The sequence below is a fragment of the Alosa pseudoharengus genome, unplaced genomic scaffold, assembly GCF_046254945.1.
Source record: "Alosa pseudoharengus isolate Yale_2024_CS ecotype anadromous, Long Island Sound unplaced genomic scaffold, YU_APseudo_1.1 YU_APseudo_1.1_scf_8, whole genome shotgun sequence".
In the NCBI taxonomy this organism is placed as follows: domain Eukaryota; kingdom Metazoa; phylum Chordata; class Actinopteri; order Clupeiformes; family Clupeidae; genus Alosa; species Alosa pseudoharengus.
In genome coordinates this window covers 21,608,536-21,623,844 of record NW_027468870.1, presented here as the reverse complement: position 1 = coordinate 21,623,844, position 15,309 = coordinate 21,608,536, and the positions used below count along the sequence as shown (strand labels likewise).

The window sequence follows — 15,309 nt, the reverse complement described above, 5'->3', positions numbered from 1 at the left end:
TCCTGTTCATGATGCATTTTTTGACTGATGCGACTTATACTCAGGAGCGACTTATAGTCTGGAAAATACAATCATTCCACCAAACAAGGAATCTTAACTGAGGCCTTTCCAGTGGAGCTGACGTCAATATGTCATTTTGGATGTCATGACTTTGAGGCGTGTGGAGGACTAGTTGTGGCTGTGTTTATGACCTTGGGGCGTGTGGAGGACTAGTTGTGGCTGTGTTGATGACCTTGGGGCGTGTGGAGGACTAGTTGTGGCTGTGTTGATGACCTTGGGGCGTGTGGAGGACTAGTTGTGGCTGTGTTGATGATCTTGGGGCGTGTGGAGGACTAGTTGTGGCTGTGTTAATGACCTTGGGGCGTGTGGAGGACTAGTTGTGGCTGTGTTGATGACCTTGGGGCGTGTGGAGGACTAGTTGTGGCTGTGTTGATGACCTTGGGGCGTGTGGAGGACTAGTTGTGGCTGTGTTGATGACATTGGGGCGTGTGGAGGACTAGTTTGACCTTGGGGCGTGTGGAGGACTAGTTGTGGCTGTGTTGATGACCTTGGGGCGTGTGGAGGACTAGTTGTGGCTGTGTTGATGACGTTGGGGCGTGTGGAGGACTAGTTGTGGCTGTGTTGATGACCTTGGGGCGTGTGGAGGACTAGTTGTGGCTGTGTTGATGACCTTGGACCTTCTTCCTCTCCCTTCGTCGTCCTCCTCACCAGGCTTCAGAACACCTGCACAGACTCTGCATCCGCAACATGGTGCGGGCCTACTGCAGGAGAGTACAGCCGGAATGGAAAAATCAGGTATGACACACACACACACACACACACACAAGCACACACGCACACACACACACACACACACACACACATACACACAAATATCCACATGTTCAAAGGACTGAGTTTGACTCTGAACACAACAACTTATTATGAAGTATTTTTTTGCTCCTGTCTCTCCTTGTTTTTTCTAGATGGAGCAGAAGGTTATAGCCAGTCAGATATTTCAGAACCAGAAAGACTGTTACCCCCAGAGTGTGCCAAAGCTGTTTGTGGGCACTAGACTGGGTAAGATACTTACTGTCTGTACACATGCACACACACACACACACGTATAGAAGGCATAAACACCAGTAATAATCCCAATACATCAGAAAGCAACACTAATCCTCAATTTGAAAGACATGTACACACACACAGACACAACAACTCCCACAGGCTCTCCTAAGCGCCCTCTTGAACAGTGTCTCTCTCATGTGTACAGAGACAGAGCAGATCAACCTGAAGGTAATCCAGACCCTCGGCAATGACAAGATGAAGGTGTGTGTTTACTGGACCTTCTGCCCCTCACCACACTCCTTCACTCCCTGACCTTTGACCTCTACACCTGGCATTATAATTCTGTACTTTGTTGGGGATCCTTTCTGCCTGTTTCTTTTTTTTCCAGTTGGTCTGTTCATGGTTCTTACATTATTGTATCTTCCCCCAGTTCTCCCTCTTTCCACGTCCCTGTCTCCATTCAGGAGTAGGGCTCAAAGTGACTCACAAATCGATATGGTCACAATTCTATGCCCACAATAATGATAACATCACGATTCAGCAATTGTGCAATACTTTGCATACATTGAAAAAGATTGATACAATATATCATGATATCTGTGCAAATCACTGCATTTCGCATCTGCAAAAATGTACCACATAAGAAAGAAACAGGTTCCTTTTTTAAAATGCATATTTCATTAGTGTTTCTAAAAATACTTGTTATTTGGCGGCAGTATATCGCAGAAAGATGTCACACAATATTTTGCTGTAACATCTGTCTCTCTCTCTCTCTGTGCGTATCCCCCCCCTCTCTCTTCTCTCCTTCTCTCTGTGTCTCTCTCTCTCTTCTCTCTCCCTCTCTCTCTCTCTCTCTGCATCTCTGTTCCCTTTCCTTCCCCCAGTATGGCGTGCCCATCACTAAGTATGACCGGCGTGGTTTCCGGCCGCGCACACGGCAGCTCCTCCTGACCGGCTCTGCCGTGGTCGTGGTGCAGGAGGCCAAGGTGAAGCAGCGGATCGACTACAGCACACTGCTCGGTGAGGAGCCCACACTGTAGCGTGGTCACGACATGTTCAAGTGATGTTTCAAATTCCAGATCACACATGAGCCTGACCCTGATCTCATCCCGACTCAGCATGGGGGAAGCACTGGCCGTCATTGCTACTAAGAAGTTGCAGAGATCACAATCGAAAAAGAAGTCATTCTTTCTCTGGGCATTTCCACGCAAAACGGTCATGTCCATAATGCCAACTAAATGCCATGGTATTTGTATGATGCGAATGATTACGTGAAAAGTTTTTCATGTAAGTTCTACAACCAAGAAAAGTGGATGCTCGAATTTCAAGTAATCATCATTCACATCAGACCATACGATGGCATTGTGTTGGCGTTATGGACGTGACAGTTTTCCATGGAATTGCCCCTCTGCTTAATTCTTTCTTTCTCTCTTTTTGTATCTCTTTCTCATTCCTTCCATCTCTTTCTCTCCCCCTTGTCTCTCTTGTTCTCTCTCTCTCTCTGTCTTTGTGATCAGGTATCTCTGTGAGTTCTCTGTCAGACGGCTTCTTTGTTCTCCATGTGCCCACCACAAACACCAAACAGAAGGTAAGACTAAAACGTTCTCTATCCCATCCGTCCCTACACACGTTCGTTACGTCAACACAGGAAGCAGCGGCGTGCCACGACACACTGACCTCTGACCTGTATGTTGTCCGCAGGGAGACCTGGTGGTGCAGTGTGACCATGTGATCGAGGCGGTCACCAAAATCGCCATCATCGCTGACAAGATCCATAACGTCAACGTCAGCGAGGATAGGTGAATTACCTGCTTCTTTGTGTGTGTGTGTATGTGTGTGTGTGTGTATGTGGCAGAGGTGCGTGTGTGTAGGAGTGTACAGCACAGCACGCATCTGTTGTGTTTGCTGATGGGTAACGCAGAGTAGCTATGAATATTTCAGGAGGGAGGTATAGACAGTAAGCATGGAGCCCTGGTGCTTGAACCTGAAACTGAAACACAACACTAGTTTTGATCAGCAGGCTAGACTGTCCTATAGTGCTAATCAGTACGGGCCCCTCATCTCCTCTTTCACTCATTTCCTCTAACTTTCTACCCGTCCATCACTGTCGCATGGCTTTCAATACTTATGTTATCTTTTTTTTCCCCTTTCTCAATGCCTCAAATTTCTCTCTCATTCTTCCTGTCTTTCCCTCTGTATATACCATGTCCCTCCATCTTTACTCTCTCTATCTTCTTCACTCTTGTGCTGTCTTTTTTTTCTGTCTCTCTTCTCACATTCATTTGAAGTCACTCTCTCATTTTATCAGTCTCTCTCTCTCTTTCTTTCTCGCTCCTGTTGTTTCACTTCATCTTTTTGTTTTCCTTTACTCTCTCACTCTCTTTTCAAAGTCAAAGTATACTTTATTATCACAGACTTGGGAAATTTGTTTGGTCAAAGTGCAGCACATTTAAGACACACAGGCATAGACAGATAAGTAGGTAACCCCCCCCCCCCACACACACACACACACACACAATACCTTAAATAGTTAGGTAACACAAGTCACAGCCTTCCCACACTTACACTTCAATCAATCAATAGCAGGCCTGACACACATAGGCCCAAGATAACATTCCAAATTAATTCAAAACAATAAAAGAAAAACACAGTATTGCAAGAGGGGGCAATACAATTTATTACCTTGACCTGTCTTTCATTAAAAAGTCTAATAGCATAGGGGACAAATTACACGCTAAACCTTTTGGTTTTAATTGACCTTTGCAGCAGTCTACTGTTGCCTCCTATTTAAGGGGTGGGTAGGATCCCTAAGTATCTGCTCAGCTTTACTCACAATAAGATCTGACCATAGCTGAGTGACTGACGTCTGACTACATCCAATCATTTTCCTCGCTGTCTTTACCAAATGCCACAATTTATCTTGGTCTTGTTTGCGCATGTTCCCAAATATGCAGACTAAGCTAAAGGACAATACGCTCTGAAGGACTGTTTTGTAAAACAATTCTAAAATAATAAAGTCCACCTGAAAGTAGCTTACGTAAAAAGAACATACGCTGTTGTAATCTCTTTTACCTTAGACGTAATACATATATCAAATAGGAGTTGGTCATCAATTTCAATGCCTAGGTATTTGTAGCTATAAACCCTCCCAATTGGTGTGTCATTAACAATGCTGTTACGGATCTCACTTTTATGACATCTAAAATCAATGACCATTTTTTTATTTTTTTTTATTTGCATTAACAGCCAGGAAGTTGTCTTTACACCAGGGTAGGAATTTCACGGCGGCCACGACGGCCATGGCCGTCGTAGCCCCTTGCGTTGGCCGTGAGGCCCCTTTGAAAATCAGAGGTTTACAGGCCACGGTGGCCTTGGTGCCCCCTTCTTTCAATATTCTGCTTTGCGTCCTACTAATAGCGATTTTTATTTAACCTGTGCTAAATAAAATTAATTTAGTCTTTTACGCAGTGGAGAAAGTGACAGCGCAAGAAAGAAAGTGCGTCCAAATTCACCCATTCTCAGTTGAACTACTCGCGAAGTAGCCTATTCATCACACAGACATCACAAGTATCACATCATTCTTAGCTTTTAAACGATGTTAGCCGATAATTGCTGTGTTGAACGGTTCGCGAGAAAAGTAAATTATATAATTAAATTTAATCATACATTCTACTGAAGGTTGCGTCCCATGATCTCCCTACCCATTCATCTCGGTGGAATACTTTACGAACCCTTCTTTTAACACAAGACAAACCATATATCAGAATAAACAGGAGACCTTACCGAACACAAAGGTGTAAAGCAGTCCCCTGTACAGTTAGCCGTTCCAGAGTAATCCAGTTTTGAATTTGCAGTAAAGTTCGACATACATGGATGTCTCCAAATTTGGGCTTTAAGTTTTACAATGTGTTTAAATGGTTCCACATGATTTCATAACGGGCCAAATACAAAATAAATCGCCTAGATATTGGTAAATCAGAGGACAGCTGACTAAGAGTTTGTGAAAGTAGCCTTTATCAGGGTCGGACTGGGAACAAAATTCGGCCCTGGCAATTTTCTCCTGGACCGGCCCACCACTGGACCAACGACCCCCCCCCCCAAAAAAAAAAAAAAAAAACCCCTGATAAATAACAAACACCCAGTAGGCCTATTATGCTGTAGCAACACTTCATAAACTGAACCCAAACATTAAACATTTAGATTTTAGATCTATAGCCTATAATCACAATAACACGGGGGTCCGGGGGTCTCTCCGGGATTTTTTTTAAATTCTGGTTGCTAATCACACCATTTTAAAGTGACTTGAGAAGGACAGGATTCAGGGATAGGCAAGACAGTCTCATATTCTGTCTGTCTCACGTCATGTTGCCCCATGCATTAAACCACGTCACTGCTTGACTAAAAAAATATAGGCTACTGAACATGGACATCGTCATAGTTGACAGAAATGACGTTTTGTGCCAACATGTTGTAGAAACACAACCACAGCCTTAATTTGGTGCAAATCTCCTTTACTTTGGTTATAGTCCGCGATTCACATTAACTGTAGGCTATCACCACAAGTGTATAGCCTACTAAATGTTTTTACCCAAGTTTGTGTGCTGTCATCACATTAGGCTACCTTCGTTACTAACCTACCAGTTGATGGCCTACTTTTTACCTGCATCGACTCGCGAATCGCGATTGATTGTGCATTTAACACTCGGTGGAGTCGTGGAGAGACTTCCACAAATGGATGCAACTGCATTTATAGGCTAGGCCTATGCCTACATGACGGGCCGCAAATAGGCCTAGTCTAAATAACTTAAAAAAATAAAATAAAAAAAAATTCCAGGAGGTCACCGGCCTACTGGGCATTTGCCCGGTTGTACAGATTTCCAGTCCGAGCCTGGCCTTAATGATCACAAAATGCTAAGCATGCATCTAGGCTATTTGAGTTTCTTAAAGCTGAGCTGTGCTTAAATTGTTCAATACATGATTTCATAACAGGCCAAATATAAAATAAATGTTATATATAGCCTAGATATCTGTAAATATTAGATGATCAGATGATTTACAGGTCTATGTTGTCATTTTTCATGTTTTTGTAATGTTTCATACAGTGATGCAGGTCTACTGCAGTGAATAGGCTAAATACAACTTTGATCATTTTTATAGCCTACTACTGTATAGTTAACTTTGGCCTTGAACCCCTGACATGTGGCCTTTGTGCCCCCCACCAAATATGCCCAACTGAAGGCCAAGTGGCCTTGCCCCCAGAATGGTGAAATTCCAAGCCTGCTTTACACCATTTGGTGAAGTTACTCACCTCTTCCTGGTTAGTGCTGAGCCATCAGGTTTCAAATACTCCACAATGGCAGTATCATCTGCATATTTGAATAAAGTGAGTGTGGATGTGCTAGCTCGGCACTCATTAGTATAGAGTGTGTAGACAAAACACACGCAGGACTTTGGCATAGTATGCTTTTTCTATGTTACCATCTATCTATAAAGCAAGAAGCGTCTGTGTGTCCTAATGTCAAGAAGCGTCTGTGTGTGTCTGTGTGTCCTAATGTCTGTGGCACGCATATCTCGCTGACCGTTTGTCAGACTGATTTCAGTGCCAAATTTGACGTTGTTTGAATAAGAAATGCAAAAGATATTGTTAAATATATCGGTAAAAGAAGCACACATTGGCTTTCGCTGCTAGCCACTCCCCCTCTCACACAGCACTGTACTGTAAGCTACCAGTGAGGATAGAAGCAAGGCTTTGGCAGAACTGGATCAGTGTAGGTTGCACGGGTAAAAAGTTAAGCGAGTGCAAGATGTGTTAATGTCTGACCTCAATAATAAAGACCCCCTGTATTTTGCTTGCATAAAATGACTCCGCGGATTTTGCAACAACACGCCAACACACACAGGTACTGTATGCAGTTCAAAATGACGTAAAAAATGATGTGCAATAAACGGACACTTCGAATAGCCCAGGGGCCTCATTTATAAAAGTGTTGCATAGAAACCATCCTTCAATTGATCTTAGATCATTTCTGAAATGATCGTACGTGTGATTCAGAGAAAACGAACGTACGCACAAAAAAACGTGCGTACGCCACCCTTCCAGATGTGCCCATTATAAATCACAAATGAACGTCAACTTGTGCGCAACCAGATGGTTTTAGGTCTCCGCCTTGTAAACACCCCCTCATCAATATCATTAGCATATGTTTTAATAAAATCAATGGCCTAAAAGCTGTAGCCTATGTAAAAATATATATTGAAAACATTGTATAGGCCTAGCCTATCCCATCTGATGTTAACTAGCCTATATGCGTCAGTTCGAATAGCTTAACTAATTATGTTTTTCCAGCAAAGCTTTCTGGAAAGAGATCGTATGCATCCATGTCCATTGTCCTCTGCTCGCTTTCATTCTTTTTGCTTGCAGTAATGTCAATCAACATTTAGTACCCTATGTTTAGGCCTACTTTGTAGAAAAAAAAGGCCTACCTTATGGAGGAAAGACCTCTAGGCCTACAGCATAATCCTGTACGTTATGGTAGAGTAGGCTACTGTACGTTTCCAATATGACCCAGGGTAATATGCTGATTTAGTCTACAAAACAGAGGACTAAATTAAGCTTGATATGTCATGTAGGCTTAATGTTTCTTTTAGGATAAGCTATGTTTTTGCTGAAAAAGTAGCCTAGTTCGCCGGTCATTATTCATTCATTCTGCATATCTTTGCTATCGTTTTCTTTCAATAATGTCCAATGGCTTAAACATTGTCCTTTATTGTTTGCTTTAGGCCTACCTTTATAATTTAGCCTACATTATTCAACTCACGCACTGTCATCTGATCTTGGGCGCTGCCAGTCAAAAAAAGCAAACAGGTGCGCGCTCTGCACCTCTTTACACAACTCCGACGCTAAATATGAAGATGCCCTGCTTTCAGAAGATAACTTCCGTCCCTTGGTTGTGTAGGCTATATATGATATAAAATATCTATAGCCTACATTGTATAGCTTACTTTCAAATATTACCTTTCTGTTACGAAGCTGGGAATAGGTATGAGCGCAAATTAGGATGCAGTGGAGGCTAAACGCGAGTAAACGCAGTTTATCCACCTCTGAAATTTCAGAAATAGAGTTTAGGCCTACCCACCTCTTATTAGAGTTTATCCACCTCCCAAAAGAGTTTCTTCACTTTTAACATTCAAAACTGTATTATCCAATACTATCATATATTCCCAATACTGTACAATAACCTCCACCATTATCAAACATGTTCTGAATGCCTTTTTTAAAAATCCGATACCGCATGGCGCAGTCCACCTCACAGAGATTGCAGAATTCATAGTTCACCCACCTCTTATTTTACCACTACATCCCTGGCACAAATGTACGTTTCCTCTCCTAAACGAGGGCAATTGGACATGTTGTGGTCAATATTAGATTGATGAGAACACTAAATATACTAGATCACCTGTAAGAATGTTTTAATCATTCTATCGTAGGTCTTGGTGTTTTTTTTTAGATATTATGAAATAAGTAAGCTATACGTGGGCTATAGTTCTCATTAGCAGTTTTATGCTAAACCATGAAACATTAAGCTGTGTCCAAAAACGTCTTTAAAAATCTTCTGATATTGATCATGCATATGGCAAAGAAAGACATGAGATCGTTGGTCTTGGAATTTTGATCGCACTTAGACCTCAGATTACTTGCAGTACCCCGGCATTACCACAAGGAAATGGTCATAGCCTACGTCAAGTTTGAACCTGACGTGGAGATAAGCACTTTTCCACGTCCAATCTGTGCGTAAGAACGCTTTATAAATGAGGCCCCAGGCTACTTTGGACTGTCTTTAGACTTTGAATAAGCAAACGACAATTCCAACTGCAAGGTCCTAAATTGAAACGAGCGATAATGGTCCCTGATTCTCAGAAGTCCCTAAGTCTCAGAATGGCACACATGCAAAGCATAACCAGCGACAAGCAACGAGTGGCAGACAAGAGTGTGATGTCACTTATAGGCCACCAGAGACTGTTTTTGAGCCACACCGATGCAAATTTCATATATTATTATATTATCATGTATTCATTATTGAATGCTTAACCTGGAATTATGTTTTCCCCTATCATCCTATTTTTAAAGCAGGCCTACCTGCAGGCATGTAATTGGGCTACAGGAATAGCATGTTTGAACGGGCACTGCATTAGTAGCACAAATCAAGGCAAGCCTCGTCCCGACTGGGACATGACACATACTGATGGTAGGTTGGTAACAGTTCAGTTAGACTGCAGAGGTTGAGGTCTCCCAGGATAAACTTTGCTGCGTCGGGGGATTTCGTCTCTGTCTCTGCCACCAGATTGTGTATGATTTTGCCCACCTCCTCTGTGTCAGCAAAATACAGATCTAGTTTATCTTACGGGGAAGGTAGTATGGTCTAAGGTTTACTGCTAGGAGTTCAATGTCCTTGGTACAAAGTCTGTTTCTGATGACCACCTGTGATGGGTTGCAGTTGTTATTTATAAACATGCACACGCCCACTCCCTTTTTTTCCCCTGGAGCTCGCATTGTGGTCCGCCTGAGCCATGGAGAAACCCTCCAAGTCGATGGCAGATTCAGGGCCTGTCTCCTACTGTACATACACCTGACCAGCTCTGCAGTTCACTTCTCTCCAACATGTTCCTCTTCTGTATCCCCGTCAGTATTAAGTTTGCTGTGGCCCGAGGAAAGGAGGGTGTGATTGACTTCACGTGTGGTGCGGAGCTCAGGGTGGTCAAGACCAAAGGAGGACACCTGGCTGTGGTGAGTTGAACTATGGACGTTGGCAGACTGAAAAAAAGGCAGAAGTGTTGACACTGTTATTGTTACTGTTATGAGACATTGTTATTGCTAATAAGTAACGTTGGCAAAAAGTGTCTTGTAATTGTAAAAGCAGCTTTTTTTTTGCCCACATTGATTTTTACTCTGTATAGGCCCACATAATCTTACTTTAACTCTGTGTACACATCTAAGTGTAGTGTGTGGAGAGATGGATGACTTCTGCAAGGTGGTGATTACTAAGCAGAAGGAGATGCTGTCAAGAGATAACATTTTTTAAATATTTCAGGGTAATATTGTTCTGTATGAAAATGTTGTTGCTTTCTAAATGAATAGTGTGTTCTGTGTTCTAGACTGCTCCTCGCCTCAATCCAACTCCAAGATGATGATGAGGAGGAGGAAGATGAAGATCAACTAATGCCAGCTTGCGATGATCAGTAATAGTGGACCAACGATTTTACAGGAAGATAACCTGCTTTAGCCAATCACAAGCACAAAGCCACATTTTTAGTTTGATTTTTTTTTTATTGTGAAATTTTACACAACCATAAACTGCACTTGGCTTCAGTTAAGCATCACTTCTTAATTTAATACAAAATCTCATCTAATCTCATTTGCTTTGCTTTATTATCAGTAAAACAATAAAAATCACTAAAATGACATAACCACTGAATGTATGATTTCAAAAGACTCATGAAGAGTGTGACCATCTAACAAAATGTAACCTTTATTTTATTTGCCATTGCATCGACACACTCAACTCACTCAAAGAGCACAACCTTATTTTTTTTTTCAAATGTGTTTTGGTGGTGTTCGATCACTCTTTCTGGTTAAGGTTCAAAATCAACCAACTGATGATGATGCCATTTCTTAAAAGAGTTATGGCACAGCCATTTTTAGATGATCCATTTAACATTCTCTCTTGCAATGACGCCATAGCACAAAACAAAGCCCATTATGTCCACTCCATGGAATCATAAGAGTTTTTGGATTTTTGATTACATGACAAGTTTCTCTGTTTCAATGCTTTTCATTTCATTTTCAAACAAATTTACTTACCAGGGGTGCATTTCCCAAAACCATAGTTGCTAGCTAACCTGTTAGCAACTTAGTTAGTTGGCAATGGGAAATTGCATTGCAACAAACAAAGTGGCTAACTTAGTTACCAGCTATGGTTTTGGGAAATGCACCCCAGATAAGGATGATAATTTATGAAATCACCAGCGGAATGCCATTTATTTCAATGTTCCCAAAACTGTTAACTCACTCTGATGTTTTGGTCTTAATCATTTGTTATATGCCTGGAAACATTTCACATCAAATCCTCACACCTTGTAAATGTTTTAGAAATATGAAGTATTACTGAATCTTGAATGTTTAAATGGAATAACACCTTTTCTCTGGTAGATGCATATTCACTCCAGTGACCTCATTGTCATATTACTTCCCATTTGGATTTAAAAGTCCAGACAAGTTAAGACAACTTCATAGGCTTCCTTATGAGTCTTTATTGAGTCACTTACAGCTGTGGGTCACATTTCATATGAATCACATTTTTTTTGTAATGTAAACAAGATGACAAAGCTAAATGATACTGTAACACTATTTTTAACAGAAGAACCAAAAAAACAAACAGTAATAAATAAATATTGATTGAAAAACCAGTATGCTTGCATAATTTCTCACTGATCTCTCTCAAAGTCTCATTGCAATATATATATATATATTAAAACAACAACAATGCGATTAAATAATACATCATAATAAATACTTAAATATATACTGATGAAGGTTATGGAAAGTACAGGGGAGGAATCTGCTGGGAAAGAGGATGTTGAGCAGCTGGGAGTCACATCCAGATGCTAATTGGCTGCATGGTGGTCATAGCGTAGGGAAATACCAAATACCGTCAAGGACATGTGGGCACAAACCAAGATCCAGAAACACTCTTCTCAACATCTATGTTCTTTTGGGTTTAACCAATACTTTTTTGTGCAATCATTGGCATTGAAGAAGTTTTGTATCTCACATGAATGGAATTTACACCCATTACTTTTGCTTTCTGTAACTTGAAATACCCTGCTAGGTTTGGTGAGTTTAGCTATAGAAATACCTTTTAGTAGATATCAACAGTAAAACAGACTAGGACAGGGATTTACTTACATGCCATAGGAGGCATCTATGCAGACTTGCATTCTCTATGTCTCCTAAATGAAGAGGTAATTGCGGTTTCATACAAGGTGAAAGTTGTGCATGTCCCTAAAGGTAAATGCACTTAGCTGCCTAAGGTTGATGTCAAACCAAATAAATATAATCCAGTAATAATAATAATAACACTTTAAAAAAACACACATCCATTTCTGTAAAAAAAACACCATCCCTGAGGTGGCACACATATATCCAATAATAAATAGAAAAGTATAAAAAAAACATTCAATCACTTGTCATTCTGCAGCTTTGTTGTCTGTCTTTGTTGTTTGTTTTTGAGAAAGGTGAAGTCTCGGGTAAGCCTGACCAGAAACCGTTTCAGGCCCCTGAGGACCATGTACCCCTCCTCTCGCTGTTCCCATGTGGATCGAGGGGACCTTCGGCCCGTGGCAGTGGAGCTTGCGGAGTGGGTCACCCCATCATGGAGGGTTCTGGAGCCACAGGGGGAACCGGGGCCTGTATTGGTGCCATTCAGCAATAGCAGCTGTCAAGACAAACAGTGAGAGACACCCTGTTACAATCAACTTCACAACAAACATTGCATACTTAAAAGTAAAGAACTGGAGGCTATCTTGGAGCTCAAGTTTGGTGCAGCACTGAAAAGTACACTCTTAAAACGAATGTGTTGAAAATAACATAACTTGTCTCTATGTCCAGATAGGGACAACACAGTTTGTGTTGTTTCTAACACATTAGTTTAAAGAGTGTATCACATATGTCACTTAGACTAAAGCATGGACGCACTGCTGAGCCAGTATCTCCAGGTATAGAAGCCACATGTGTACCTGGGCATTGACATGGTTCAGGAGGTTCTCTAGGTCTGCCTGGATGTTATCAATGGACTTGGACAGGCCTCTGCCGATCTTGCCCACTCTGTCTCCATGGCGAACGCCTGACCTTTCCATGGGAAACTCGCTCTCCAGACGGAGCCTCTGGGTCTCCAGGTGAGCCAAGAACGTCCGGAGCCCCTTGGCGTCCCAACACAGGCGCTCAGCATCCTGACACACAGAACAAAACAAATGGCTGTTAAAATCAAATCATGGATGAAATTATCAATGGCAAATACAAGCATGCATTGCCACCTGAGCAGGGGCATCCCTCTCTCGCTCTCTCACCTCTCTCTTGCGTGGACACCTTCTCTCCTAACATTTCTAACAACCTAACACACCTAACAAGCACTTCCCTCTCTTCCCTCTTCTACCTCCTACCGCTTTCTCCGTCGACCACACTTTGACGAGTATTTATAGCATCTGCAGTCATACTCTACTAATAGTATTGACTGATGCAGTAGCAATTCCTACCTAAGGTCTTCTGTGTACTGTAGCCTCAATGTTATTTTTCATTTCTTTGTGTAAAAGCATCTGGTAAATGTAAATGTAAATATAAATATATGTTGAAATGCATACACACCTTGATGAGTACCCAGGTAGAGTAGTGGAAGTTTACAGCAGGAAGTGATGCGAGCACCCGACCTTTGTTTATCTTAAAATGATCGCCCATCATGTGCTCTTTCTAAAAAACAACAAAAAAGACACAAAATGGCTATTTAATCATGCAAGGCACTAGAAAAAAAAAAATATGTAACCTTTTTTTTTAAATCTTTAAAACCAATAATTTGTTTAGATGTGATATTGGGAAGACAAAGTGTGTGTGTATGTGTGTGTGAGGACAAGGTCCCTTACATAGTTTTGTAGCAGCATTTTAACTCTGAAATGAGTAGAATGTGTGAGGCGGAGAGAGTTTGAGAAGGGCAGGGATCTTCCAGAACAGGATGGGTCAACATGTGTCAGGTACAGCAGGAGAGCAAGAACAGTGTTCCACCACATTGCCATCTGAGAGAGAGAGAGAGAAAGAGAGAGAGCATTATAAAATCTGCTATTCCAGATCACTTCCCTATTAAAATAATGGCCAAGGAAGCTCTTAAAGACTGTTCAATAAAGGCATAGCTGCATTAGCAAATCTTATATTTATTTACATGTATATGTTCAGAACACACTTTTATCCAAAGAGGCTTGCAAAATCAGGATTAACATTCAAGATACATTGTACATAAGACCTTAGGTAACAAGGAATACTTCTATAGACCACACCACAAGACTCCCAGAGGATGAGAGTGCAGTTTAAGTATGAAGTGTAGGGAGAGAGGGTATAAGGAGAGGAAGGGAAGAAAAGAAGTGCATGGTAGGTGCATGATAGGTGTGTTGAGTTGTTAGATGTGTTTTCTTGGAAGAGTAGGCCTAAATTCTTGAAAAGCTTCTTGAAATCTTGGCAATGAAATCTTGACAATGATTAATAATGACAATCTTAATAATAATGATTGTACTAATAAATTATCAATAAACCTTTTAAAATGTTCAGCCTGCTCTAAGATTAGGCTACTTTTAATTTGGTGTTGTGCTGATCAGTTTAAAACTACAGGTTGTGATCAGGCTACACCATATAAACTGGAGCCGATTGGCCTCCTCAAAGCCGTTGTCGTTTTCACATCTGGAATCCACCTGACATTACAAACGCATCTTCATCTTCAGCTCTGTATTTTTATTTGAGAGAGAATAGGCTAACATGTGTTATACTCTGACTGTTCTAATTTAGACCTACATCCAAAACTGACTGAAAATGAATGCTATTTTGCGAGTCAGCAATCAATTATAGCCTACCAGGCAAAACGCTATCCAAAACAAATCTTATGTCACGCAAACCATCTGAAAGCAACCGTTGGTAAACTAACTTAACACACACACACACACACACACACACACACACACAAAATCTTACCTTTAATTTTAGGCCAAATGCTACTGTGGACGATGTCAGCTTGCTGTTCGAAGTGTATGATAGAACGCTCATCCTTGACTGTAGTATTTATTAGGTCTTCATGTTTCAGTTTCTTCTCTCACGAGAAACTGAGGTTTTTTTCTTGAGGCTTCCCCCAAGCACACAATTCCCATGTTTCACAACATTAAGAAGACAAGTGAGAATCTGAGGTAATAAACGCCCACTTACCTACTTTGCCATAATACCTTAATAATAATAATAATAATAATAATAATGTGTTTATATTGACATCACATTCCAATTATGTATTGTTTTGAAACTACTTTATTGGGGGATGGGCAGGGGTGATTTGAGTTGTATATCTCATATGGTAAAGAATTCTCCAGTAAGATGCAACTCGAAAGAAATTAGGCCTATAATAGCCTAGGTTAGTCGCTCTCACTACACTTCTTGGTGGAAATTCAAACGTTGCAATA

The 15,309-nt window shown here is 41.2% G+C and overlaps 2 protein-coding genes across 3 annotated transcripts in view; one reads left to right on the top strand and one right to left on the bottom strand.

Annotated features, from left to right (window-relative positions):
* The window catches only part of myo1ca (myosin Ic, paralog a), a 52,519-nt gene extending 41,005 nt beyond the window's left edge, over window positions 1–11,514 (top strand). For both annotated transcript variants that reach the window (XM_076274608.1, XM_076274607.1), the window contains exons 25-32: window positions 712–795; window positions 966–1,059; window positions 1,256–1,311; window positions 1,935–2,070; window positions 2,568–2,638; window positions 2,752–2,849; window positions 9,736–9,835; window positions 10,204–11,514. In XM_076274608.1, the coding sequence (XP_076130723.1) occupies window positions 712–795; window positions 966–1,059; window positions 1,256–1,311; window positions 1,935–2,070; window positions 2,568–2,638; window positions 2,752–2,849; window positions 9,736–9,835; window positions 10,204–10,236 (672 nt within the window). In that variant the 3' untranslated portion in view covers window positions 10,237–11,514. The remainder of the gene's footprint in view (window positions 1–711; window positions 796–965; window positions 1,060–1,255; window positions 1,312–1,934; window positions 2,071–2,567; window positions 2,639–2,751; window positions 2,850–9,735; window positions 9,836–10,203) is intronic.
* A 773-nt stretch (window positions 11,515–12,287) lies between these two features.
* LOC143112646 (uncharacterized) lies at window positions 12,288–14,993 on the bottom strand. The gene is made up of 5 exons (XM_076274924.1): window positions 14,834–14,993; window positions 13,741–13,890; window positions 13,469–13,570; window positions 12,844–13,056; window positions 12,288–12,542 (listed from the first exon to the last, which is right to left on the bottom strand). Exons 1-5 carry the CDS (start codon window positions 14,903–14,905, stop codon window positions 12,288–12,290), a joined length of 792 nt encoding a protein of 263 aa, XP_076131039.1. The 5' UTR covers window positions 14,906–14,993.
* Window positions 14,994–15,309: the final 316 nt, after the last annotated feature.